General features: G+C 41.5%; 1 protein-coding gene across 4 annotated transcripts in view; it reads left to right on the forward strand.

Annotated features, from left to right (window-relative positions):
- EPG5 (ectopic P-granules 5 autophagy tethering factor) overlaps positions 1-27,000 on the forward strand; it is a 129,773-nt gene that overhangs the window by 51,753 nt on the left and 51,020 nt on the right. For all 4 annotated transcript variants that reach the window (XM_067699210.1, XM_067699207.1, XM_067699208.1 and 1 more), the window contains exons 18-27: positions 4,360-4,504; positions 4,733-4,930; positions 5,318-5,428; positions 6,824-6,946; positions 7,947-8,113; positions 8,933-9,154; positions 11,186-11,309; positions 17,867-18,011; positions 20,578-20,749; positions 21,879-22,041. In XM_067699210.1, the coding sequence (XP_067555311.1) occupies positions 4,360-4,504; positions 4,733-4,930; positions 5,318-5,428; positions 6,824-6,946; positions 7,947-8,113; positions 8,933-9,154; positions 11,186-11,309; positions 17,867-18,011; positions 20,578-20,749; positions 21,879-22,041 (1,570 nt within the window). The remainder of the gene's footprint in view (positions 1-4,359; positions 4,505-4,732; positions 4,931-5,317; positions 5,429-6,823; positions 6,947-7,946; positions 8,114-8,932; positions 9,155-11,185; positions 11,310-17,866; positions 18,012-20,577; positions 20,750-21,878; positions 22,042-27,000) is intronic.

Consider the following 27,000-nt stretch of genomic DNA (forward strand, 5'->3'; position numbering starts at 1 on the left):
GACGTAGAAGAAGCAGTGCCAGAAAACATTAACATTAGACAATCTGCCAGAAGGTTCTGATTATTCAAGACTGATTTTGATTTCTTTTATGACATGGACCCTTCTATGATACGAGCACTGAAACTAAAGCAAACGGGGGAAGAATTGATACTGTATAGAAACATTTTTGGAGAAACGAAAAAGCAAAGAAGTCAGAAATTTCGATGTACTTCTATAAAGTTACACTAGGTGTGCCTCCCTCTCCTCCTTCCCTTCCACCTCTTCCGGCTCTGCCACCCTGAGACAGCGAGACCAACCGCTCCTCTTCCCCCTCAGCCTACTCAGCGTGACGCTAATGAGGATGAAGACCTTTATGATGATCCACTTCCACTTAATGCATAATAAACGATCATCATGCTGTACAGTTGATAAACTTACCTGTTGTGTATATGTGTGTCTTTGTGTGAAAATCTGGCACCCGTGTGGCAAGGACTGTATGAGATGTTTTTGTGTCATCATCATCATCATCACCTAAGTATTCATCATGTAGCACATGCTGTGCCAGACTGGTATCGAAGTGGGTAGCCTATCCTTACATAGGCATAGGGTGAGAGATATTTAATATAAAATTAATACTGTATTTTTCTTACTGTTTTATAACTTTGCTTTCAAAGAATTATACTACTGCACAGTATACCTCTCTCGTAATCGAGAAACTGTATCAGGCTGTCATCACAGATAAGTGTTTTTTTAAAAAATGTAACAGTGTTTCTAATACTGTATTATGAATATGACTATCATACTCTATGCCACAAAATTTTTATAATGATTCATTCATTAGTATATAGGCTAGACGATCGTGAAACAATCGTATTGATTATACTAGGCAACCATAAAGCAATCATATTGCTGCTTCTTCATTATCAGTGCAGGAATTGTTCTACCTGTAAATAAATATGAATTTCTTTTTCACATTGTCTTTTCGTTTTTGATGTGTAATGTTAGCCTGTATAGCATCTACAGTGTTTTATAACATATAAGACAGTATTGATGTAGGTACTGACAGGTGATTCATCTTGTAAACAGATGATGTAAGCTTACAGTATCAATAGATACAGTACAATACTGTAAATGTATTTTCCTTATGATTTTCGTAATATTTTCTTTTCTCTAGCTCACTTTATGGTAAGAATATAGTATATCATACGTATAACATACAAAATATGTGTTAATCGACAGTTTATATTATTGGTAAAGCTTCTGGTCAACAGTAGGCTATTAGTAAAGTTTTTGGGGGAGTCAAAAGTTATACATGAATTTTCAACTACATGGGGGGTCAGTACCACTAACCCTGTGGGTTCAAGGGTCAACTGTATATGGTAAAGGTATATGGAATTAGGGTAAAAGAAATAGCTGCTGGGGGAGGGAAGGAATTAAGGATGGGTACGAATCAAGATTCTTAATTGCACATGATGAAAATTCAGTGCACACTTGTTTTTACCAGGAAGGGAATGTATTGGCTCATGTGATTGGGGAAGAAGGCTCCTGATAACAACAGGTCATTCTAAAGTGGTGGTCCTCAACTAGAGGGGTTTTGACCCTCAGGGGACATTTGGTAATGTCTAGAGATCATTTTGGTTGTCACAGCCTGGTGGGGTGGGGCAGGTAGGGCAGGTGGTTGGGAGAGGGAGTTGTAAGGGGATTGAGGGGGGCTGCTACTTAAATCTAGTGCACAGAGGTCAGGGATAGTACTAAACATCCCACAGTGCACAGGAGAGCTTCTCCCAGGAATCTGCCGTCCCAACATGGCCATAGTTGCAAAGCTGAGAGGCCCTGGGTTAGTATTTCCCTTTCTGTTTATCTACCCTCCCAGGTCCCTTGGCCCTGCTTCTCTCTCTTTCAAGCCTTCTCTCGCAGTTGTACTTTTTCCAGGGGAATGAAAGTACATGCTACAGAGAGAACCAGGCATCATGCTAGTTTCCCATGGGAAAGGCAAATGTTTTTCTTTATCCTTGTTTCTTATAATGATTCCGATTGGTGTGACTTACTCATGTGCTCTCCCTGAGCCTGTCAGCTTGACCAGTGGGATTGACCAGTCCTGAGAGGAAGGTGTATAGGGATTCTGTATTGAGAGACCCTCTCTCCCACAACTCTATAGCATGGAGGAAGGACAGTTCCCTTAATGAGAGGATGTGTTAGCAGAAGGGAGACAGAGGGTGCTCAGTGAACAGAAGCAAGAGATGACCCACAAATATGACTTTGTGGGTTTCTTCTTTTTTTTTTATGAATTTATTTATTTGGCTGTGTTGGGTCTTTGTTGCTGCGCGTGGGCTTTCTTTAGTAGTGGCGAGCGGGGGCAACTCTTTGTTGCAGTGTGCGGACTTCTCATTGTGGTGGCTTCTCTTGTTGTGGAGCATGGGCTCTAGGCACGTGGGCTTCAGTGGTTGTGGCTTGTGGGCTTCAGTTCAGTTGTGGCGCACAGGCTTAGTTGCTCCATGGCATGTGGGATCTTCCCGGCCCAGGGCTTGAACCCGTGTCCCCTGCATTGGCAGATGGATTCTTAGCCACTGCACCACCAGCGAAGTCCCAAGAGGTGCGTTTCTAATTGAGCTTCGGAGTGCAGGTAGGTGTTGGGTCAGTGGAGAGGACATGGCAAGACAGGGCTTTTTCAGTATCCGTAGGGGGTGAGAGGAGGGTCTGGAGAGGACCAGGCTGGGGAGGAGCTGAGTGAAGGCACAGAGGTGGGAAGAAAAATACCTGTTCAGGGAGCTGGGAGGAGGTCATCTGGCTGGAGCCTTTTGAAGAGCGAGGAAGGGGGAGGTGAGGCCTGATGTGGAGGAGGCCTGTATGGCAGGGGACAGGTAGTACGTCCAAAGGCATGAGGGGGACACTACAGTTTTCCCATTGTGTGTCATTTCAAACAGTGTGTCGCAGACTTGCCTGGGGATGAGAAGCTCCTCCCCTCACGGGAGGGAGCTTATTAAGTATATGGGTTCCCAGCTCCTCCCCTGGAGAGTCTGCTTCAGTAGGAATGGGTTAGGGCCTAGGGACCTTTATTGGAAAAATTAGCACTCTAGGCCCTGAGCGAGTCTGGGACCACTTGTGTTCTGGTTGGTGCATGACTTTCAGGCTTGAGTTGTGTCCTCACTCCATCGCTCTCCTAGTGTGAACACAGGTGAGTTCCTTCACTTTTCAGAGCCTCTGTTTCTTTATTTGTATGATGAGATAATGCCATTTCTCATACAAGCTGAGTGTAAGGCTTAAGTGATACACAGGCAATTTGATGCCTGCCTGGAACAATTTTAATAAATTGTCTTTAGATTTTTGCAATTTTGAGAGATTTTAAAATTAGATTGAATGGGCTGATCCCACCCCTCCCACCCGCCCCGGAGTTGTTAAATTTTGAGTAAAGGTAAATCTTTCTAGGCTCCATTTCAGATGTTTCCTCCTCTGTATCTCTCCCTTTGCACCCTAAAGCCTGCACTAGCTCTGTCCTCTGAACTCTTACCGGGCTTCATTGCGCCTCTCCTGTCATAGCTTTCCCTTTCTACTGCAGTGGAGTTTGGCCTGTGTTGTACCTCCTGTGAAATGGGAAGCACCCTCACTCAGCAGTAACCTCTGTGCTGCCACCGTCTGTACGATGGGGAGCCAGGCGGTTTGGGCATTGCCCTCAGACACATAGGAAGGGGTCACGTCCTCAGGCTGCAGTTACCAATTTTAAGTGCCACGAAGGAAAACAATGGTGCTATGAGGGAGGTTAATGGGTTAGACATATTTAAGGTGGCGGGGAGGGGTCAGGAAGTCTCTGAGGAAGGGACATTGCAGATGAGATGGGAAGGATGAGTAGGAGTTTGCCAGATTAGATGTGGGGAAGTGTTTCAGGCAGAAAACCCAGCAGAGGCAAAGGCCCTGAGAGAGGAAGGAGCCTGGTTCACCCAGGGAACCAAGGGCACGTCCGTGACTTAAATGTGGTGGTATCCGTGCCCGCCCCCCTCCCCCCGCAGTGTTCCATATGCCACTTTGTGTGGAGTTGACACCCCATGAAAGATTGCAGAGTGATTCTATAGATATCTCTATTCTCGTTAGTGGGGGTTGGGAGGGGATAGAGCAGCGCTTTGGGTGTTTTCCCTCTAATGCTCTTTAACTTGCATGGGTTTATGTGTCTTAGGTCTGTTCACTACATGGGTAGATTTAACCCACGTCAAACTGGAAAACTTTATTCTTCTGAAATTCCTGAAGATTTATCAGAATCCCTAAATAGACCTTTGGTTTAAAAATGGGACACGTCAGTATTTTTTGTTTCTCATAAGTAAATAGCCACTGGAAATTCTGTTGACTTCCGATTGGAAGGTAAAGTGCGTTGTCCTATGTGCTCGGCAGGTTTCTGTCACACCTCCTCCTCTTCCTACACTTGGACATCGGTGTCCCTCAGGGTGTCACGCAACAGGTCACCCACAAGGTGGCACAGCACCTGACAGGAGCCAGCCATGGAGACAACGTGAAGCTTCTCAACAGCATGATCCAGGTCAGGACCTTGTCAGCCCTAAGTACACCCTTGCCCGCCTTCCCAATCAGACACCCCTGTGCTAACATGTCTATGTGTTGGTCATTTCAAAGCACTTGGCACAGTGCTTTTGACCAAGAAGGTCAACAGATCTGGGTTTTGTAGTGGAGGTAGGTATTATTTTATTAGTGTTTTAAAAATGGGAGGCTGGTTATTACCTTTCACGTCACCTGAGCCCTTTCTCCGCAGGCCCACATCTCTGTAAGCACTCAGCTCAATGAAGTGGGCCCGGTTGCCGTATTGGAGTTCTGGGTTCAGGCTCTTATAAGCCAACAACTTTGGTACCGAGAACAACCCATCCTCTTCCTCATGGACCATTTGTGTAAAACAGCTTTTCAGCTGATGCAGGAAGACTGTGTGCAGAAGTTGCTCTACCAGCAACATAAGGTAAACCTGTTAGAGAATTTATCTTTCAGTCATCAGCTAGATAGTAGTCTTCTAAGGAGGTTCCCCCACATGCACCCTTCTCAGTACTGCTCTGTGGCCACTGCCTTTTTAAAGCTCTGCCTTAACAGTGTCTTATCCAGTAACCGTAGTCTGCTAAGTGCAGATCCTCATAAAGCCAAAGGAAGGACATCCCAGGAGGAGCGCTGCTCATTACATTTGGCTATAATGTGCAGCCTGGGATTGTAACTGCTGGTGGACTAATTATTGAAATCTGTGTCTTACCAGAATCTTCCATCGTAGTAAGGTAATTGCTGATATTCTTGAAAAGCTCATCGATTGTGTTTTTTAAAGCCTCCACTCTCTGCTCCACATGCTCCCCTGGTGTAGAATGCTTTGGGCTACCACTGTGACCGGAGTCTGCTCTCTTCTTTGGTGAGCTGGATCGTGGCAGGCAACATCACTCCTTCCTTTGTGGAGGGCTTGGCCACACCCACTCAGGTAGGAAACCCACTGTGGACCATTTGTTATCTTTTTTTTTTTTTTTTTTTTGCGGTACGCGGGCCTCTCACTATTGTGGCCCCTCCCGGATGCGCAGGCTCAGCGGCCACGGCTCACGAGCCCAGCCGCTCCGCGGCATGTGGGATCTTCCCGGACCGGGGCATGAACCCGTGTCCCCTGCATCGGCAGGCGGACTCCCAACCGCTGCGCCACCAGGGAAGCCCTGTTATCTTTTTGAACTTTAATATTGTTATCATCCTTACCTACGTTACTAATAGTCTAAAATAACTAACGTCTGTTAACACTTACTATGCATAAGAATACTTTTTCATTTAATCCTCACAGTAGCCCTCTGCTGAGGTGGTGCTGTTGCTATTCCTGTCTCACAGGGGTGTTAACTGAGGTTTTATGGAGTCAAGTGGCTGGCTCAGGGTCAGACAGCTCATGATAAGACTCCAACTGCCTGACTGCAGAGCCTGCCCAGCTGCAGGGCAGAGCGTTTAAGTAAGAGTGGACACTGGAGCTGGACCACTCGGGGTTCAGCCTTGGTTCTGCCATTTGCTAGCACTGTGCCTTGGGCAGCTGGCTAACCTCTTTGTCCTCAACAGTCAAATGGGAATAATGATTGCACCTACATGTAAAGCACTTAAAACAGTGTTTACTAGGTGTTGGCTGTTATAGTTATCATCATTATCATTAATTTGCAGCATTATTTTCATCATTATCACCACCTCTCAAGACTTTGTGTGTCCCATTATGTCTCTGTTTTATCACTTAAATTAGTAGTAACATCCTTCAACTTTGTATCACATGCTTACCTCCTGCTCTTCCTCATACCTCTTGTGATCCAGCTGAAACACACTCCATGCTGTTATCTGCATACATCTTTGGAGTTTCCATCTTTTGCCTAGCTGATTCTCTTCCCAGGCATGCCTTCCCCTCCAGTCTCTGCCTAGAGTCTTCTCTGGTATATTACCTTCTCTGATCCCACCCTACCTCCTCTGGTTTCCCGTAGCACTCAATCCCTGATCAGTACTCCCACTTCTCACTTTACATTATGGTTACTTATATTAGTCTTGTCTCCTCTGGTGAATGCAAAACTTCTTAAGGGCAGAGCTCACATCTGGCCCTCTTTCCTGTCCCTCGTGATACGGAACCTGCGCACTAAAGTTGAGCAAACAAACATCTTCTTTTACTAAAGTAGCCTTTCTAAAGTAATTTAACAGTTTTCAATGGCCTATTTCATGTAAATTTATATCTGTGATAAGAGTAGAAATAGGTATAAAAACTATGTGTTAATTTTAGGAACTGTAATGTTTATTTGTGGAATGTGAGGATGTATTTTGTCTGTCTGAGTTAGTAGCTCATTCCCCTCTTTACCTGGTGTTATTGTAGGTCTGGTTTGCATGGACAGTCCTGAACATGGAATCCATCTTTGAAGAAGACTCCCAGCTCCGAAGAGTTGTTGAAGGGGAATTGGTTATAAACTCTGCATTTACCCCTGACCAAGCTCTGAAGGTGCAAATAGCAGTTCTGCATTTGAGTGGTAGAAGGTGGTTCACACTTTGATGCTGATGGGTTCACCTGTAGCTTTTGGACTTCTGTGTTTTCTTTTGTTACGAATGTTTGGAAAGCACAGTAACCAAACTAATGCTTAACATGGTGTAGTTGAAGTGTATACCTCCTTTCCAAGGTTCTTTTAACATTGAGAGTCACAACCTAATAATTTGAGGCTGTGTTCATTGTATGTGTAAAGGGGATTGCCTTTGTTCTAAAGCATCAGAATCCCCTAGAGAGCTTGTTAAAAATCGGATTCCTGGACCCCGGCCTCTGGGATTCTGAGTCTGGAGTGGGACCAGTAATTTATTTTGAAAAACTCCCTAGCTGATCCTTAGGCTAACTAAAGTGTGAGAAAGACTGGAATGAGGCTTTAGAATTAAAGACCTTCTATTTTCAGGTCCTATAGTATAGACTTTGCTTTTGGATTTCGAGCCTGTCAAGGGATTTATCATTCTTGAACGCCCATTTAAAATCTAAATTTTCAGGACTTCCCTGGTGGTTCAGTGGTTAAGATTCTGCACTTCCAATGCAGGGGGCGCAGGTCTGACCCCTGGTCGGGGAACTGAGATCCCACCTGTCATGCAGTGTGGCCAAAAAAGAAAAATCTCTATTTTCAAGAGGTTGATAAAATTTACTTTGGCTTTTATATTATTCTTGCCCTATAGTGTTTTACATGCAAAGGAATGGAAAGGCATGGAAATGAGATTAGACTAGGTGATGCTTAAGACCCAGTCCAATTCCGGGGTCTGTGAAATTCTTGAAAAAAAGCTGCCCTACATGTCTTGCTACTAAGGTTAAAGTGTTAGCTAGCGGGTTGGAGAAGTAAGGTTTATATGACTTTTCTTTTTTCTTATTGAATCGAAAACACCATGTTCAGCATTTCATTTGAATCACTTAGGAAGTGACTGTTTGCAGTTGTGGTCATTACATGGTTGCTCAAAGCCTGCCTCTTTTGTAGAAAGCCCAGGCTCAGCTGAAACTCCCCATCGTCCCGTCCCTCCAGAGGCTGCTCATTTATCGTTGGGCCCACCAGGCTCTCGTCACGCCTTCTGACCATCCTCTTCTGCCACTCATTTGGCAGAAGTTCTTCCTCCTGTATCTTCACCGCCCAGGACCGCAATATGGGTATGGTACCCACAGTAGTAGTAAGTTTCTGTGAATCAGTTCCCACCTTTGCATTGCTCTGCAGCTCTGTGTTCTCACACTGTGGCATGGGAGTTAGAGTCATTGTCTGGCTAGGAGCCTCCCTCCTTTCCTGTTTCACGTCTATCAGACTAGACCTTTTCTGAGTTCAGGGTATCTTGTGGCCGCTCTCTCTTTACCACCCCCCATACCCAGTTTGGTGAAGACAACACCCTGGGACCCTGCAAGGTTAAGCAGAGAGCTTCTGGAGCTGCAAAGGGAGAGACTGTCCCAAACTGAGGCTGCTTGTGTGGCCATGGTGGAGCTTGTTCGAGGGGACTGGTGATGGGTAGTGCAGCTGTGGACAAAGGCCAGGCAGTGCCTGGGGGGAGGCCAGCATTTCCACTGGATGTGAAGGGACTCTGGCCGGCCGTGGCTGCCCACTGTCACTGACCATCGCTGTCTGGCTCCAGCTCTGTTTCTAGTTCACCTGCACTCCCTTAACTCACCCCTTTGAAACATACGGATGTTGATTCTTCATCACTTCTGTTTTCTACCAGATTGCAAGTTCTTTAAGAAAAGGGACTATCTTTAATCTCTTCTGTACCTCTAAGTGGTGACAGTGTCTTGAATTTGCATAGCATTTCGTTCTTTTAAAAACTGCTTTTATATGTGCCATCTTGTTGGAGCCTCATTATAACCATTGAGGTAGAGATAGTATGTATTAATTTAATAAACTGACTTAACAGACTGTAATTTTGTGTCACATAGAAAGAGCATCTTGTGTTGATCCTGTTGTGATCTGTGCTTGCATTTTTTAAGGCTACCCGTAGATGGTTGTATTGGAAGAAGGTTTTTTCAAAGCCCTGCTCATATCAGTTTGCTAAAAGAAATGAAGAGGCGTCTGACTGAGGTGGCTGACTTCCACCACGCTGCGAGCAAGGCCCTCCGAGTTCCAGCAGAGGGCAGTGAAGGGCTGCCAGCGACCCAGGCTGGCACCCCTGCTTACCTGACTTCACCAGAGCTGCACACGGAGCTCGTGAGGTGAGGCATGGCTATTTAGCCATTTATGTTGTTGTTTGCAGCACAGGTACTTGTGCCGGCTCTTTGATTTGTGTTACAGCTGCTAGATGTTATTCTCTTAACCTGTTAGATTGAATATGGAAGGTGGTTTTGACTATAGGTTTGCATCTTGTAGTGTTTCTCTTTTGTGTTTCTTACGAGAGTGAATCAGCAATTTGGATGTACCTCTGTGAAGTGCCTGGAGTCTGAGTGAAAGCTCTTAAACCCGAGGGCTGGTGACCGCTTCTATTTCTTTATTTAATAACAGAAACAAACCAAAAGAAGTGATAAAGCAGGTTAACAACTAGTAAAGCCTGCTAGGATAGTTCTCTAAAAGAAATAAACGACCCAGGCAAGGTTCTTTAAGTGAGAGTCATAGGCCCTTTAGGGGATTGTGGGATCCACCTGGGGTGCGGTGGATTCATAATCTTCCAAAACTGCTTCTAAAAATAGGCTTAATATTTGCATCCCCTAAAAGGTTAAGAACTCTGAGGTAAGTGTGTGTCCCCTTCACACTGTTCTTTCACCTTTCATTTGTAAGCTTGATGTAAACGAGATATTAGTCTTATAAATAAGACTTAATAGGGCTTCCCTGGTGGCGCGGTGGTTGAGAGTCCGCCTGCCGACGCAGGGGACACGGGTTCGTGCCCGGGTCCGGGAGGATCCCACGTGCCGCGGAGCGGCTGGGCCCGTGAGCCATGGCCGCTGAGCCTGTGCGTCCGGAGCCTGTGCTCTTCAACGGGAGAGGCCACAACAGTGAGAGGCACATGTACCGCAAAAAATAAAAATAAAAAAGACTTAATAAAAACAGCTCTTAATAATGAACTCTGAATACAAAGTGAATACAAATGTCTTGGTGAGGAAACCCAGTGTTTCGATCCAGCACTCAGGCTTCAGGCTTGATTGACCTCAAAGCCTTAGGGCTTCTCTCAGCCTCCAGAATCATTTCTCCCTGTCTCTTTCTTGCTTGAAGGAAAATGTATTTTTATCTGGGCATAACCATTGGGAAGGCTTTATCTCTGAACATTTAGATCAGCTAAGAAAGCCTTTGATGTTCCCTTTTGCCCTCCTTTGGCATGTTGTGAAGTAGACATATAACCGAGTCAAGCTGGAAGGAGCTCCGTCCCAGCCCCTCCTGTTTAAGAGCCTCAAAGCTCTGTCCCAGGGTCTCTTCCTACATAGACTGTTGCCAGGGTAAAGGTGGTGTTTTTCCACTTTATTGAGTAAAGCCCAGCCACACCTCCTGGTCCCCACCTGGTACTTTGTAATTTGTGTGCTGTAGACTACTCTGGTACCTGTTGCTGCAAACAACTGCTTGAAATACCAGTGATCTGAGCTAAATGGACTGTCTTCCTTGTAAAAACAAAACAAAATAAAAACAAAGGAAGCATCATTAAATTTTTAAAAAAGTTTTTACCGGAAAATAGAGAATTTTTTTCCCCCTGTTTTTAGCTTTCTTTTGTTCCTTCTTCATGGGAACAGGGTGCATACATGCTATGGGTTCTATTTGTGATTCCTTGAGGCAGGGGATTGTCATTGAGCCTAAAGCTGGCAGGTTCTTCCAATGTATAAGTTTAAAATGGCTTTTAATGTTTTCTCTGAAAGACAGAAAAGGTGTTTATTTGAATGTTATCTAAACTTTTCCAAGCACCAAGGCTCACTGTGACTGATTGTCCAGGAAAGAAAAGCGTGAAATTCAGATCCTTGGATTGTGTTAAAGTCACCTTCTCCAGTTATTTTTTTCTGTGTACTGTATTTAACCCTCTTTAGTAATAGAGTTCACAGAGCCCTTTCTTCACACCTTTTGTTTTAGCAATTATTGCATCGTACTTAAATGATTTGTGACCTTTCTCCCTTGCTGGCCCTTCTTGGGAGTGTGGTGGTTGGAAATATTTTCTGTGTTATGTGCTTCCGAACTTTTATCTTTTAGTGCCAGTGCGCCTAGAGGTGTAAGAAACTTCATTTGCCTGCACATCTTTTTGTATTTTATGTATTTATGTTTTTTTCTTTTAGGCTCTTCAATGTATATATATTATGGCTAGAAGATGAGAATTTTCAAAAAGGAGATACGTATATCCCTTCTCTGCCAAAGCATTATGATATTCACAGGCTAGCAAAAGTGATGCAGAATCAGCAGGTAAAACCATGGCAATGTCTCTCTGTAATTTGAATTGGTTACTTTTATAACCTAATGGTAAAACCACTTGTTGATACGGAAATCGGGTCACTGGTATGGTCGTTGTTTTTGTGGTTTTGTCAACATATAAGTGATTTTTTTTGTAGGAGTGTTTCCTTTTGAATCTCTGACCCCACTATGGCCTCACCTGAAGGCTTGAAGCTCATTCTGGGACCTTCTACAGCCTCGTAAACACAGCCTTTCTCTGACTGTATTCTTCCTTGTTTTAAATCGTCAGCAGCTGAACACTTCTAAGCAGTCATCTCTACTCCCATAAAACTGTGTAAGAATTTGTTAAGATTGTTAAGATTCATGTGTTGTACAGAAAGTTAGTAGCATGGAGATAGGGAGTTCACCTTTGTTTGCCTTTGGAGATGACTTACTTGTAGCTATCACAGTTTTGGTTGCCCTTTTGGAGATACTCAATTCTAGTCTTCACATATCCTAATTTGTTCTCTCCCTGGTACCCAAGCAAAGATGTCTGTGGTCTTTCTTAGGCCAAAACTTCTGAGTTTTCGTTAAGCTTCTGTAGCTATCATTTGTGTGAGTGTGTGTGTGTGTGTGTGTGTGTGTATGTATATGTATGTAGGCATATCTCTTCTGTTCCAGTTTCTTTTTTCTAGGGGCTGAACTCTACTGGGCATTGACCCCCAACATTGGATGGGATTTAGGATCCTCTGAGACTTGAGAGACTTCAATTTGGGTCTTTAAACCTAGTTGCTTCCACACTGTATATACTATTTCATCTCTAGTAGGTGTCTTTCACTTTCTTCTGTGTTCTTTGTCTTTCCTTCCTCTCTTTTCTTCTTTCTTCTTCCCTTCTTTCTGTGAGTATCTGTTGAATGCCTTTAAGGTGTCAGGCATCTAATAACAAAGACGAAAAGAAACTTGATGCAGTCTCTGCCTTTAAGGTGCTTACTGTCGGATGGGGGACTAAATTATTGCATCCAGTGATGAAGACTGTGGGGGTGGAATGCACAGGGTGCTGTGGAAACATGCACAAATGGCACCTGATTCAGACTGAGGCTGGAGTGTGACCTTTGAACTGAGCCCTAAAGGACAAACGGGAGTTCTCAGGTTGATAGGAAGACATGGTGATGCGGAGTGGCAGAGAGGATGTTACCAGCAGGACGTCTTTTTCCAAAGGCTTCGTTTGAAGAACTATTGAAATGGCAGGAGTAGTTAAATAAATGGATAAATTAAAAATATATTGAACTTTGTATCCTGTTCCATTGATCTATATTTCTGTTTTTGTGCCAGTACCATACTGTCTTGATTACTGTAGCTTTGTAGTATAGTCTGAAGTCAGGGTGCCTGATTCCTCCAGCTCCATTTTTGTTCTCAAGATTGCTTTGGCTATTCGGGGTCTTTTGTGTTTCCATACAAATTGTGAAATTTTTTATCCTAGTTCTGTGAAAAATGCCAGTGGTGGTTTGATAGGGATTGCATTGAATCTGTAGATTGCTTTGGGTAGTAGAGTCATTTTCACAATGTTGATTCTTCCAATCCAAGAACATGGTATATCTTTCCATCTATTTGTATCATCTTTAATTTCTTTCATCAGTGTCTTATAATTTTCTGCATACAGGTCTTTTGTCTCCTTAGGTAGGTTTATTCCTAGATATTTTATTATTTTTGTTGCAATGGTAAATGGGAGTGTTTTCTTGATTTCACTTTCAGATTTTTCATCATTAGTGTATAGGAATGCCAGAGATTTCTGTGCATTAATTTTGTATCCTGCTACTTTACTAAATTCATTGATTAGCTCTAGTAGTTTTCTGGTAGCATCTTTAGGGTTCTCTATGTAGAGTATCATGTCATCTGCAAACAGTGACAGCATTACTTCTTCTTTTCCGATTTGGATTCCTTTTATTTCTTTTTCTTCTCTGATTTCTATGGCTAAAACTTCCAAAACTATGTTGAATAATAGTGGTGAGAGTGGGCAACCTTGTCTTGTTCCTGATCTTAGTGGAAGTGCTTTCAGTTTTTCACCATTGAGGATGATGTTGGCTGTGGGTTTGTCATATATGGCATATGGCCTTTATTATGTTGAGGAAAGTTCCCTCTATGCCTACTTTCTGCAGGGTTTTTATCATAAATGGGTGTTGAATTTTGTCGAAAGCTTTCTCTGCATCTACTGAGATGATCATGTGGTTTTTCTCCTTCAATTTGTTAATATGGTGTATCACGTTGATTGATTTGCGTATGGTATTGGCACAAAAACAGAAGTATAGATCAATGGAACAGGATAGAAAGCCCAGAGATAAACCCACGCACATATGGTCACCTTATCTTTGATAAAGGAGGCAAGAATATACAGTAGAGAAAAGACAGCCTCTTCAATAAGTGGTGCTGGGAAAATTGGACAGGTACATGTAAAAGTATGAAATTAGAACACTCCCTAACACCATACACAAAAATAAACTCAAAATGGATTAAAGACCTAAATGTAAGGCCAGACACTATCAAACTCTTAGAGGAAAACATAGGCAGAACACTCTATGACATAAATCACAGCAAGACCCTTTTTGACCCCCCTCCTAGAGAAATGGAAATAAAAACAAAAATAAACAAATGGGACCTAATGAAACTTAAAAGCTTTTGCACAGCAAAGGAGACCATAAACAAGACCAAAAGGCAACCCTCAGAATGGGAGAAAATATTTGCAAATGAAGCAACTGACAAAGAATTAATCTCCAAGATTTACAAGCAGCTCATGTAGCTCAATAACAAAAAAACAAACAACCCAATCCAAAAATGGGCAGAAGACCTAAACAGACATTTCTCCAAAGAAGATATACAGACTGCCAACAAACACATGAAAGAGTGCTCAAAATCATTAATCATCAGAGAACTGCAAATCAAAACTGCAATGAGATATCATCTCACACCAGTCAGAATGGCCATCATCGAAAAATCTACAAACAGTAAATGCTGGAGAGGGTGTGGAGAAAAGGGAACCCTCTTGCACTGTTGGTAGGAATGTAAATTGATACAGCCACTATGGAGAACAGTATGGAGGTTCCTTAAAAAACTAAAAATAGAACTACCATATGACCCAGCAGTCCCACTACTGGGCATATACCCTGAGAAAACCATAATTCAAAAGGAGTAATGTACCACAATGTTCATTGCATCTCTATTTACAATAGCCAGGACATGGAAGCAACCTAAGTGTCCATCAACAGATGAATGGATAAAGAAGATGTGGCACATATATACAATGGAATATTACTCAGCCATAAAAAGAAATGAAATTGAGATATTTGTAGTGAGGTGGATGGACCTAGAGTCTGTCATACAGAGTGAAGTAAGTCAGAAAGAGTAAAACAAATACCGTATGATAACACATATATATGGAATCTAAGGAAAAAAAAAAGGTCATGAAGAACCTAGGGGTAAGACAGGAATAAAGACACAGACCTACTAGAGAATGGACTTGAGGATATGAAGAGGGGGAAGGATGAGCTGTGACAAAGTGAGAGAGTGGCATGGACATATATACACCACCAAAAGTAAAATAGATAGCTAGTGGGAAGCAGCCACATAGCACAGGGAGATCAGCTCCGTGGTTTGTGACCACCCAGAGGGGTGGGATAGGGAGGGTGGGATGGAGGGAGAAGCAAGAGGGAAGAGATATGGGAACGTGTGTATGTGTATAGCTATTTCACTTTGTTATAGAGCAGAAACTAACACACCATTGTAAAGCAATTATACTCCAATAAAGATGTTAAAAAAATTAAAAAAAATAAAATTAGCCTGTTCTTATAAAAAATATATATATATTGAAGAAGAATTAGTAGAATCAATAGGATTTTTCGATTAGGATTGATACAGTTGTAGGGCAGATTAGATAGTACAAGGACTTCCAAATTTGTAGTTTGGGAAGCTGCTGTTTACAGTACTTGGAAGAGGAAGTGCCTGAGGGGCTTCAAGGAGAGCTCTTATTAAAGAGTTGGTGGGGAGGGGATATACAGTTCTAGAGTTCAGGAATGGGGTAGTGTAGGAAATGTGGGTGTAATGGTAATAGAGTATTTGGATTAAGAAGAGGACTGAAGATGGAACTCTGAGAAGTAACATTGAAAGGCACAGAGAAATAAGGCTGAGAATATAGGGCCAGAGAAATAGGAAAAATACACAGATAATCATGGTGTCCTGAAATCTTTTGAGTGCAGGTCCATACTCATCTCTTCTTTATACTCCACAACCCAAAGCCTTATCTGAGAATTTGCATGTAGTAGGTACTTGGTCAGTGTTTTAAAAAATTAATCATAGCTTTCTTGGTTCTTTAATATTTATCTTGATTCCCTAGCATTTACATGGTTAATTGCTTTCCTTTTTTTTTTTTTTAAAGTCTTTGCTTGCCATTTGATTTTTAAAAAATTTTTATTATTAAAAAATTTTTTTTATTGGAGTATAGTTGTTTTAAAATGTTGTGTTAGTTTCTGCTGGCCATTTAATTTTATAGCTAGTATTTTGAATCAGTAATTCAGGTTCAGAGTTGTTCTGTCTTTTAGTGGTTTCTGAAACATCTCTGCTTACCCATTGTTAATTCTCAGTATTCTTTTCTAATTGTTAGCCTCTGTCAATAGTACTTTAGCACAGAGGTGGAGAAAGTGACATCCAGACCCCAATTAAAGGAGATATGTATACACAGTAGGAGCATCTGGTACAGCACCTCAAACAGTTTGGTACATCCAAGATCCAGGCTTGTGATCCAGATGACTTTGGTGTTTCTTCTCTGAGTCTGGAATGCCTTGTGCCATGATTGGTTTGGAAATAACGATTTAGGACTTCATGGGAGTGTGCTAATTGAGAAGCCTGAAACATTTTTACATTTATAGGTATCCTTTAGAACACTCCAAATCAGAAAAAAAAAAAAAAGAAAACCATTGTCCACAAAGCCACAGTCCTTATCTGCTCATCAGCTATTACTGTTTGTAGTTTTTGGTGTTCATTGATAGTTGACTTTCTTTTTTACTAATGACAGTCCACCATTCTAATATATAGTCATCACCAGAGTGAAATATATGCCAGACATATATTTTATGCAAGACAAATATGCAAAATATGCAAGACAGCTCACTGGAGAGTGGGAGGAAAATACTGGAATTTCTGTTTCTATTTTTTTTGGTCAATCATATCTATTTACTTATTTATTTTACCTTTTATAATGAAAAATTCAATCATACAGAAAAATAGAATAGTATAATAGACATGCCCTTCTCCCTCTGCCTGTATGTATCATGTGTCTAGTTTCACCTATAGCCAATCCAATCCCACCACCATGTTGGAGCTAATCCTAGAGGGCATTTGATACATATTTTAAAAGACGAAGATTAAAAAACATAACAGGGCTTCCCTGGTTGCGCAGTGGTTAAGAATCTGCCTGCCAATGCAAGGGACACAGGTTCAAGCCCTGGCCGGGGAAAATCCCACATGCCGCGGAGCACCTAAGCCCACGTGCCACAACAACTGAAGCCTGAGCGCCTAGAGCCCGTGCTCTGCAACAAGAGAAGCCACGACAATGAGAAGCCCACGCACCGCAACGAAGTGTAGCACCCACTCACCGCAGCTATAGAAAGCCCGCGTGCAGCAATGAAGACCCAATATGGCCAAAAATAAATAAATAAATTTATTAAAAAAAAATAATAACATAACCCAAGAGCATTTATATCTGAAATATATTAACAGTAATTTCTTAATATCAAATATCTAGACAGTGTTCAAATTTCCAGTGCTCTTACAAATGTCATAAAAGTTTTGTTTTTATTTACTTTTACAGTTTGTTTGAATCAGAGTCTGCATTTTGTAATTGGTTGATAGTTCTTATTAATCTGTTTAAATCTATAGGTCCTCCCCTTATCCTTTTTTTTAAATTGCACCTTATTTGTTGAAGAAACTGGGTAGTTTGTCCATAGAGCTTCCCCACAGCTTGGATTTTGCTGGTTATAACTTTGTGGTGTAGTTTAATATGTTGTTCTGTCCCCTGTATTTCCTGTAAGTTGGTATTGGGACCTAGGGCTTGATATAATCCAGATCCAATTATTTTCAATATATTTATTTATTATCTCTTTAAAAATTTTTTTTACCTATGTCTTATATTAGTTCAGTAGTATATGTATGTAATTTATAAATATACATTTAGTGAGGCTGTTGCAATAATTTTTTCCAGTCATGGTACACAGTCAAAAAGTTTTGAGATTCCTAAGGTTGTTAGACATTTTATTTTTAAATTTATTTATTTGGCCGCACCACGCGGCTTGCAGGACCTTAGTTCCCTGACCAGGGATTGAACCCGGGCCCTAGGCAGTTCAAGTGCCAAGTCATAACCACTGTACCGCCAGGGAATTCCCTAGAGTGCCCATTTTAAATGTGATTTATCCTAGTGCTTGGAGAGCCTGGAGTGGACCACCTCATGTTGAAACTTATGGGTTCACTTTAAAGTTAAATATACAGTTTTATATGTGAATATGTGATTCATCTCTGAAAGTTAAAGTCCTGTGGTTCCATTTTAGGACCTGTGGATGGAGTATTTGAACATGGAGCGCATACATTATGAGTTTCAGGAAACCATTAGTCTGTGGATGCAGGCCAAGCTTGAGTCCCATTCTACACCCTGCAGTTCGTCAGTGCCACTGGACTTCACTGATCCTTTGTTGGGTGAGTTGTGTGAGTGTGCATCAGACCCTTTGAATGAATGAGTGAGTGAATGAATGAGTGAATGAATGGGTGAGGGAGTGAATCGGAGCCATTGAGGGTTAAGGTTCACAAAGTGTACCCCTCAGTGAGAATTGCTTTTTTAGGAGTTCATTGTTAACTTGTTAACCACTTGGGGTTAGGTTATGCTTTGAATGAGAGAAATTCCAAAAACAGTGAGGACTTAAATAAGATAGGGATTTTTTTCCCATGTAAAAGAAGTCTGGAGGCAGGCAGTTCAGAGCAGTAGCTTTATGGCCTGAAAGCCTTCAAGGACCCGTGCACCTCCTACCTTGCTGTCTCACTGTGTTCACATCTGACATCCACTTATGGTTCAACGTGGCTGCTTAAGCTTAAGCTGTCACATTTGCATTCCATTCAGCGGGTAGGGAAGTCTCCCTCTTTTAAGGACTCTTTCAAGAAGCTGCTCATAGACTTTCCAGTTACATCTCATTGGCCCACACTGAGGCATGACTCTTGCCATGGAGTTTCCCCACAGTCTGGATGTTGCTAATTATACCTTTGTGGTATAGTTTAATGTTTTTCTGTCCCCTGTATTTCTTGTAAATTGGTATTGGGAAAGTGATTATGTACTTTGTGGTTCATTTTCTGCATGATGCTTTAAAAAGATATTTTAATTGACTTACAACATGTAAAGTAGAAGCTAGAATTTAATTATTTGGGGTTTGCATTGAGCAGATAAGGAACCTGAAGTGTATGGTGGTTAGGTAACTTTCTGAAGTTACAAAGCTGGGGCTTTGAAGAGCAGGCTTCAGAGACCCTGCTCTTCACCACTTGTCTTATTTCTGGTGATCAGTACAGGTTGCAGTTCTAAATAAAGTTAAAGCCTAGATTTTTAAATAATTAGTTTCAGGTTTTTCTCAGATGAGAGCAGGTTAGATGATGATTATATCAAATGATGGAACTTGTGATTGTGATTGTAGGAAAAATTTCAGCAGCTCTTCATAGGTTATTGTATACTTACGACACCAACTTCTTTTTCTTAAATTTGTTGGCTTCGTAACTTTTTGTCAATTGTGGTCCAGAGTTGTGATTATAGTTAAATATGCTCTGAATTAAGTTTTTTTCTGTCTTTTGTTTTGGATTTAAAGTACCACCCTTGATTTTTCTTTTGTAATAAGTTATATTGGGTTAGAAAAAGACCCTCCCCACCTCCCCCACCCCCATTTTCCTTTAGAGTCATGACCTAATGTTGCTTGAAAGAGACTTGAACATAGTCAGGAATCTTACCCCATGGTGAATATCCAGCTTTGTTACATTCTGTGCATAGAGTGGTAGTTCTAGTGGAAAAACCCCAGCTATAAGGGACAGTCCTGGACTTGACCTGTTTGGAATGTTAAATTCCATCTGTTTGGATTACAAACAATACAAGTTTTCTTATGCCAAGTAAAGTCATGGCTATTAAGTTTTCTTTAATTTTTCTTAACAAGAATAGAAAATTGAATGCTATATCTGGAATGAAATGGGAAATTCAGAGTAGTCCCTTAAGTACTTTGTTAACTTACTGACTTGAAATTCCTTTGACCTCTCCCGACCTCTGTTATCTTACATGGCAGCATTTTTCTTCATGTTCTTCAGTCCCTATGAGCTGTGTGGTATGTGGATAGCGTAGTGAAAAGAAAGGAAGGGACGATAGGAATTTATTGGACACCTACTGTGTATTCAGCTGTGTAATGAGTGTAGGAATATAAACATTTAAGTTGGATTGACCAGTATGAGATCATGTGAAATCTAGTGCAAAGTTGCATGGTACAGATTTACTGTTTTTTACCTTTATTTTTCTTATATGGTACATGATTTCTTATTTGTATTCGTAAATCAGTTTTTGAGTGAATGAACAAATGAATGAATGAATGACTGTATGGCTACATAAATATAAGTTCTGTAGGAGTTCATGCCCATGTCTTCATTCATTTTAACTCTACTACTCTCCACCCTCCTGTTCAAACCTTGGCCTAATGTAGGACTTTTCACTCAGCTTCATTCCATAATGCCCATTCCTCTTTCTCCTATTCCTATGAAGTTTATTTGGATGACTGCATTAAACTCTTAACTGGGCTACCTGCCCCATTTCCCCAGTCCACTGTCCAGATGATAGCTACCATCTTTCTAAAGCTTGCTTCGAGTTATTCACTAGATCCCTTTTACACTAGTGTCAAGTCCAAACACCTTAGCATGTTATGCAAAGCTGTCTAGGGTGATACTTTAAGATTGTGAGCAGTAGGTCTTTAGCTATCATCAAGACTTTTTGAGGATAGGAATTCTATTTAATCATATCACATGCTCCTGAGCTCCCAGCTCCTGGGTAGAGTATTATTAGGCTGGTGGGTGATCCCTCAGAACTTGGAAGGAACAAAAGATAATTTTATTCATTTAGACCTCTGATGATTTAAACAACTATTCTTCAGATCTCTTAACATTCTTTATGAAGGTAACAGTTTAGTTTTGTAGTACATTATGACCTAGTAGTAGCCGTTATTCAGTAAATATGACTTAATTTTTTTTTCAGCTAAAGAAAGGGTTTTAAGTAACCTGCGGAAGCACGAAGACCCCCAACCTCCCCTTGTTCTGCAGCCAATGAGGCCTCCTGTGCCAGTTATTTCCTCAGCCTCGATCCTGAGTCAGAAGGACGCCATCCAGCTGGTACGCACAGACCTGAATCTGCTGCGGCAGCAGGCCAGGTAAGACACAAGCCCTCCAGGATCATGCTTCTGTGCTTGCTGCTTTGACAGCCTGATGAGTAGAGTAGCACCTAGAAGAGCTTCTTCAGTAGCCTCCTCACCACCAGGGTAATTTGACCAGACTGGCTCAGATGGTTACCTTAGTTAACCAAGTTGTGACAAGTCTTTTAATTTCATGTAGAAATTATGTGGTGCTTTCATGGACTATATACATTGTACAGTTTCTTGTGGCATTTCCGAGTGGCGGCAGTGCCAGCTAAATTTTTTTCTTATGCTTTCCCTGAGGAAATCTGATCCTGGAAAGATGGTGTTAAAAGGGAATGAAATGAGATTTACTCTCTTTTGTCACTGCTTTGCTCTCTAACTCTCCATATTCTTTTAAAAATTGACACAGATACTTGATCGAAGTGTGGGAAAGTCATTTTAGTATTTTGAGTTCACAGTGGATACAGAATGATCAACTGTATAAGGTTTTGATTGTACCTTGTGATCCTGTGAGGAGGAGTGCGTGTAGAGTCTGTTTTATTTATAAAGTGAAAGAGTTTATCTTTGCAAAGCCCATGGGAATCAATCTCTTATTGGCCCTTTATCCCTTGGTTGTCTTTGGTTTAGTCGTGTATCGTATGTGTGTTGTTTGCACATGCAACACACAGGCCTCCTGCACATCACCGTAATAATCAATACAGTTAAAACAGTGTTGACACCCATGTAAACAACTAGCTTTTCATGTCTTCCACATCTCAGGTTGAGTTGCTAATATCTAAGAAGTCACTGGTACTTACAAATAAGGTACCCCTTTAGGATGATTAAATCAGGATGGAATTCTCATTTGTTCTTCTGCATTTAAGGGTTCATTTAAAAAAACATTGATCTAACACAGATTCTAAATGGAGCTTTGTTTCTGGCTAAAAACTTGTCTTACTTTTCCTTCCTTTTTTAACTCTCTGACTGCCAGGGAGAGGGTTTGGGTGAGTCTTGGCACACACACCTTTGGTTTTTTGTTACTATGGAATTCTTGTGCCTTATCGTTCTCTAATGCAGGCTGGGGGTGACCGGAAGCCTTTATCACTTATCATAAAATCTTTCCTAAGACTTTTTTTTTTTCTAACCTACCGATGATGTTTTTCAGAACTGCAGCTCTTCGGGAATCTCAGCAGGTTGTGCTGGACAGTGAGCTGTTGGACACAATGCCCAAGCAGTATGTTAATCGAGAAGAACAGACCACACTGCATTTGGAATGTAGAGGCAGTAGTGGCAAGAAGTGCCAAGGAGCTGGAGTTGTAACAGTTCAGGTAAGATTAAGATTACGTGTCTTCATAATTCAGAGAGTTTCGTTTGAGTCCCTAATATTGGCATATCATTGAGAAAGACTGAAAGAAGTATTTAGTACATCATCCATGTCCCAAAACATTTAATAGTTCTGGGGAGAGTGAAGATACATACAAAGCTAATCACTTATTTCCGTAAGTGCTGATGAGTCTTATAAGACAGATAGTCAGATAGAAATGAAAAGAAAAGGGGAATAATTGAGATGATTCTTGGAGAGAGGGGCTCAAACTAGTGTTAAAAGATTTTGGTGATGATACTTTGGATTCAGTTAGAAGGAATGTGGGAATGGGGTCACCATGACTTCACCTAGGGGTCAGTGGCTCAATCGATCTGTTTCAGTTGTTTTTTTTCGGGGGGGGCAGTGATTCATGTTGGAAAGGTTAGAACTCACATTGGAAGAGATCATCATGTGGGGGCTCTGGCTGAATGCTGTGGGTAGTGGGGAGCCACTGAAGACAAAGGTGGGAGGCACGTGTGAAAAGCAGATCAGTTGGGTGGAGCTTGCCAACAGGCCAAAGTTGGGTCTATGACATCGTAAGGACTTCAGAATGGAAGGTTAGCCTTAGCCAGTATGTCATAGCCCTCACTTTATGCCAGGTAGAGTCTAAACACTTTACAGAACTTGTCTTATCCTCACCACAATACTATAAGGTGGGTATCTTTATTGTCTGTATTTTCCAGATGAAGAAATAGAGCATAGAGAGGTTAAGTTACATATCCGAGGTGACGCTGCCAGTGAGTGGCAAAACCAGGAAGGCCCAGGCGTTCCAGCTGCAGAGTGCATGCTCCTTAGTCACTGCATGGTACTCTTTCTGCAAGTGAATTCAGTATTCTGTGAGCTGGGAAAGAAATGGTTGGAGACAGGCGCTACCTGTTCCTTGACTAACTTGCACAAAAATAGCTTCTCTTTTTGTTAGCTTTTACAAATTGGGGTATTTATCTTACTGACTCTTGGTTGTCTTTCAAAAATTTCCCTTCTTTTTGTGCCAGTCCAAATTTTAACACTTCTAATGTATTTTTCATCAGTCTTTTCTAGGAGACTGTTTTCTTAAAATGTCTTCTTTGAAATAATTTTTTATACTCATATTTTTTATTACATTCAAATTTCATTTCTAATTTTTTTCAGCATAGTTGTATGCGTCTATTAAGAAATTTGGCCTGGAATGTGAGATGCCTAAATACTGAGATAATATCTTTGGCCGGGTACCTTATGAAGTTAATTTTCTTTTGGTGTGTTTTTATTCCCCCAGTTGCTAATGCTTTAGCAAGACTAAGGTAGAGGTATTTAAGAAGGATCACTTGCTAAAATAATAAAACAGGAAGAAAAGTTTGCCACCTGAGGGTGGAGTTTGAGTTGTGGGAAAAAGGCTGAAAATGTATCTAGTTATAATAAAAAAGGGACATTTTATTACCAATCTGTGTTTTTACAAATATGGTATTTTTCCATATTTTGAAATTACATATCTTTGTCAGGCTGTTAATTCTATATAGAGAAGGGAATTCTCCTAAAATGCATTTTTTAAGTGACTACTGAGATAAGTACAAAGAAATGTCTTTCCAATTCTGGCTAATAGCTTACTGTTTGAAGAGTTGTAAATATTTGCTGTCCCAGCCAAAGAACAGGTCTGATTGCTTGACCTCCTATTAAATTGCAGGGTCTTGCGGTGGAAAATACCACTAGGCAAACCTGGGAGCTTTAACTCTAAGCCTACCAGTGACCTGTCTTTTTTCCTTTTCAGAAAAAGGGATCATAGTCTTGATTTATCTGAACCCTTGAATTCAAATTTCTTTTATAACCTTTAGTTCGTTAATTCTGAAATAAAAAGGTACACCTTTTCTAAAATACCTTCAAAATAATTTTGATTATTATTTTGAGGAGGGAGATCAGAAAGAAGATGATCTATGATAGGGATTAAAATGAATATGCCTTAGATTTTGCTTTTATAGACAACACAAAAAATACTTTTCAAAAGAAAAATTGGTAGATGTTAAGATTGCTTGAAGAAAGAAGTAAAATAACAAGAAAGGACACACAGCAAAAAAAGAGATTTTATAGAAGCTTAAAGAATTTGAAAAATAGCTGTGTTTTGTGGCCATAACCTCATTAGAGATATCCAAGTTTTCTTAAAGCACATTTTAATTTTCTGCTGGCCTTACTTGTTGCCCAGTGCCCTGACTTTCAGTTTAGGAAGTCCCGTCATTTGGAAAATCCAGAAGCTTGGGAACTCCCACTGATGGCTCCTAGAAGTATCAGTATCAACAGTACTACTCCAGCCATTATTTTGCCTAATGATGCAGATGTGCCAGGGGAATTAAAAATGTAAAGACAGCAAGCAACTTTCGTAGTCTGAGACTTAACTAGGATTTTTTTGGAAAATTACACAGTAATTGCGAATTCCAGCTGTCCTGGGCAGTATTTACTGGTTGATAACTTCTAGGAACTGAAGATAAAATTTTTTTTTGCTACTCACTAATGGCTAAGAGCAAAGTGGAGGAAAGTTAAAACTCTAGCTGCCATGAAGCTTGGGCTTATCTAAGCAAGTCAGTTAGGTTTGCTCTGATTTATTTATTTTGCGGTACGCGGGCGTCTCACTGTTGTGGCCTCTCCTGTTGCGGAGCACAGGCTCCGGACGCGCAGGCTCAGCGGCCATGGCTCACGGGCCTAGCCGCTCCGCGGCATGTGGGATCTTCCCAGACCGGGGCACGAACCCGTGTCCCCTGCATCGTCAGGCGGACTCTCAACCACTGCACCACCAGGGAAGCCCCTGCTCTGATTTTTTGTTAAAGATTGTACTTGAGTCTAATGCTGTCCATTACACAAATGGATGACTTTAGTTTGTAGGAAGAGAGGTGTTTGTCAGGGGTAGGGAAGGTGAGTTCTGAGTGTTTATGGCTCATCAAGAAACTGTCACTGGGAGACAGTGTTCCTGAAGAAGGTAGATTGTGTTATTCTTACAATGTAAAACTATAAGCCCCTCTATATACGGGTGTCCAGTGACCACCTCATGGTTGTGATGAGTAGTGTTGATCCTGTTTGGCATCATTCTATCATCTGGTGATGCTGAACATCATGAGGCCTCTTCTGGATTCCTCAGATCTCCAGCCACTTCTCAGTTTCCTCCAGGGTTCCTCAACGCTTGGATTGCTGGTTGTGCTTGGTTCTACTCCTGATTCCCTTCTTCACTGTGATGCCAGCTGCTTTTGCCTTTTGTCTGTGCTGGAGTTCTTAATCTGGGGTTTGTGAAGGGTCTGTAGTGGGCCAGAGAAGACCCTGAAAGTGTATAGAAATTTTTTTTTCCTGGAGAGTTCATAGATTCAGTCGATCCTCAACAGTCCATGACCCCGGAAGGGTCAGTCCATATGTTGATGACTCCTGTTCTGTTTGTCTAGTCCAGAATTCTCTCTTGAGTTCCAGGTCTAGACTTCTTGCTTACTTAACATTCTATGAATGTCCCATAGATACCTCAAACTCCGTAGGTCCTAAACTAATCTCATCTTTACCTGTCAAACCTGTTTTTTCTGTAATTCCACTTACCTGGGCTCCCAAGATGGAGACCGAGGCATCAGTATCCACATTCTCCCCCCGCCCCCCCCATACTTCCTATCTAGTCGCTTTCCAAGTCATACTCGTTCTGCCTTTGAAATGGCTTTAAATGTATGCCTTTCTCTGTTTGTATTGCCATTGCCCTATGGTCGGCCCACATCACTTCTCCCCTGAACTAATACAGCAGCCTTCCTGTCCATAGTCTTTCTATCTAGTTCATTTTCCACCATTCATCTTTTTAAATACAAATCTGATCACATTTCCGGGCTAAAAACCCACGTTGGTTCTCTAGTGTCTAAAAGGAGTATGTCTTTTTGGACCCTCCATAATCTGTTCTTAATCTTTCTCTAGCAACATCATATACCCTCTCTCCCACTCCCCAAACCTTCTATTTTCTAGCAATTTAGACCTTTTCTGTTCTGCAAACATGACATGCCTTTGTTCTTAGCATATGCTGTTATTTGTTCTCCCCCACTCATTTCTGAGCTTCTGCTCATCCCTTCATTCCTTGGTTCAGGCAGCATCTTTTCTTGAGGTCTTTCTTGACTCCTCTAGTCAAACTGAGATATTCCCTCCTCTTATCGCAGCTTGAGCATAAATGCTGTTGTAGTTACCTGCTGTTTTTCCTACCAGACTGTAACCTCTTTGGGAATAGAGCTCCTGTCCTTATTCATCTGTATTACCAGCAGCACCTAGAATGGCTCTTGGCACATGATAGGTACCCTTTAACACCCCTGACTCAGTCATTGAGAGCCACAAGCACACCACTTGTTAGACTGCATTACAGCTTGTTTTGTGTTATGGTTACTTCTGTAGGCTTTAACAGATTTTGAGTTACCTGAGGGCCAGGATCTTGTCTTTTTCATGTTTATGTTGTCAGTGCTTCACACAGTCAGTGTCACAAAATGGATGTGTTTGCAGGAATGAACGATGGATACATACTCTTCATAATAATCTCCCTGAAGATATTCTCTGGCTGTGGAAGACATGGAAGTTGGAACTTTTTCCTACTAGAAATTGGCAGTCATTTTTGATCCTGCTTACCTTTGGCCAATTTAATGCTTAATTGGCCAGTTTACTGCTTTCCATACAAAATCCTGACTTAAATACCACACACTGCTCCACTTACCTTTTTACTCTAATACAAGTGTCTCCTGGGCATTCGATCTTGGAAAGCGGTAAGGCTGGTCATACTTCAGTGCACTACCTTATTTCTCAGCCCTGTTCAGAGTATTTCTTATCCCTTGCTTGGGCACTCTCACATTCCAGGTAATCTGCTAGGGGCTTTGCTTACGTTTTTCACTTAGCCTCACAGAATGAGGAAGAGAAAGCAGGTTCAGAGAGACTCAGAGACTTGTCAAACTCACACAGCTATTAC

Source organism: Pseudorca crassidens, chromosome 12 (assembly GCF_039906515.1).
Source record: "Pseudorca crassidens isolate mPseCra1 chromosome 12, mPseCra1.hap1, whole genome shotgun sequence".
NCBI classification, from domain to species: domain Eukaryota; kingdom Metazoa; phylum Chordata; class Mammalia; order Artiodactyla; family Delphinidae; genus Pseudorca; species Pseudorca crassidens.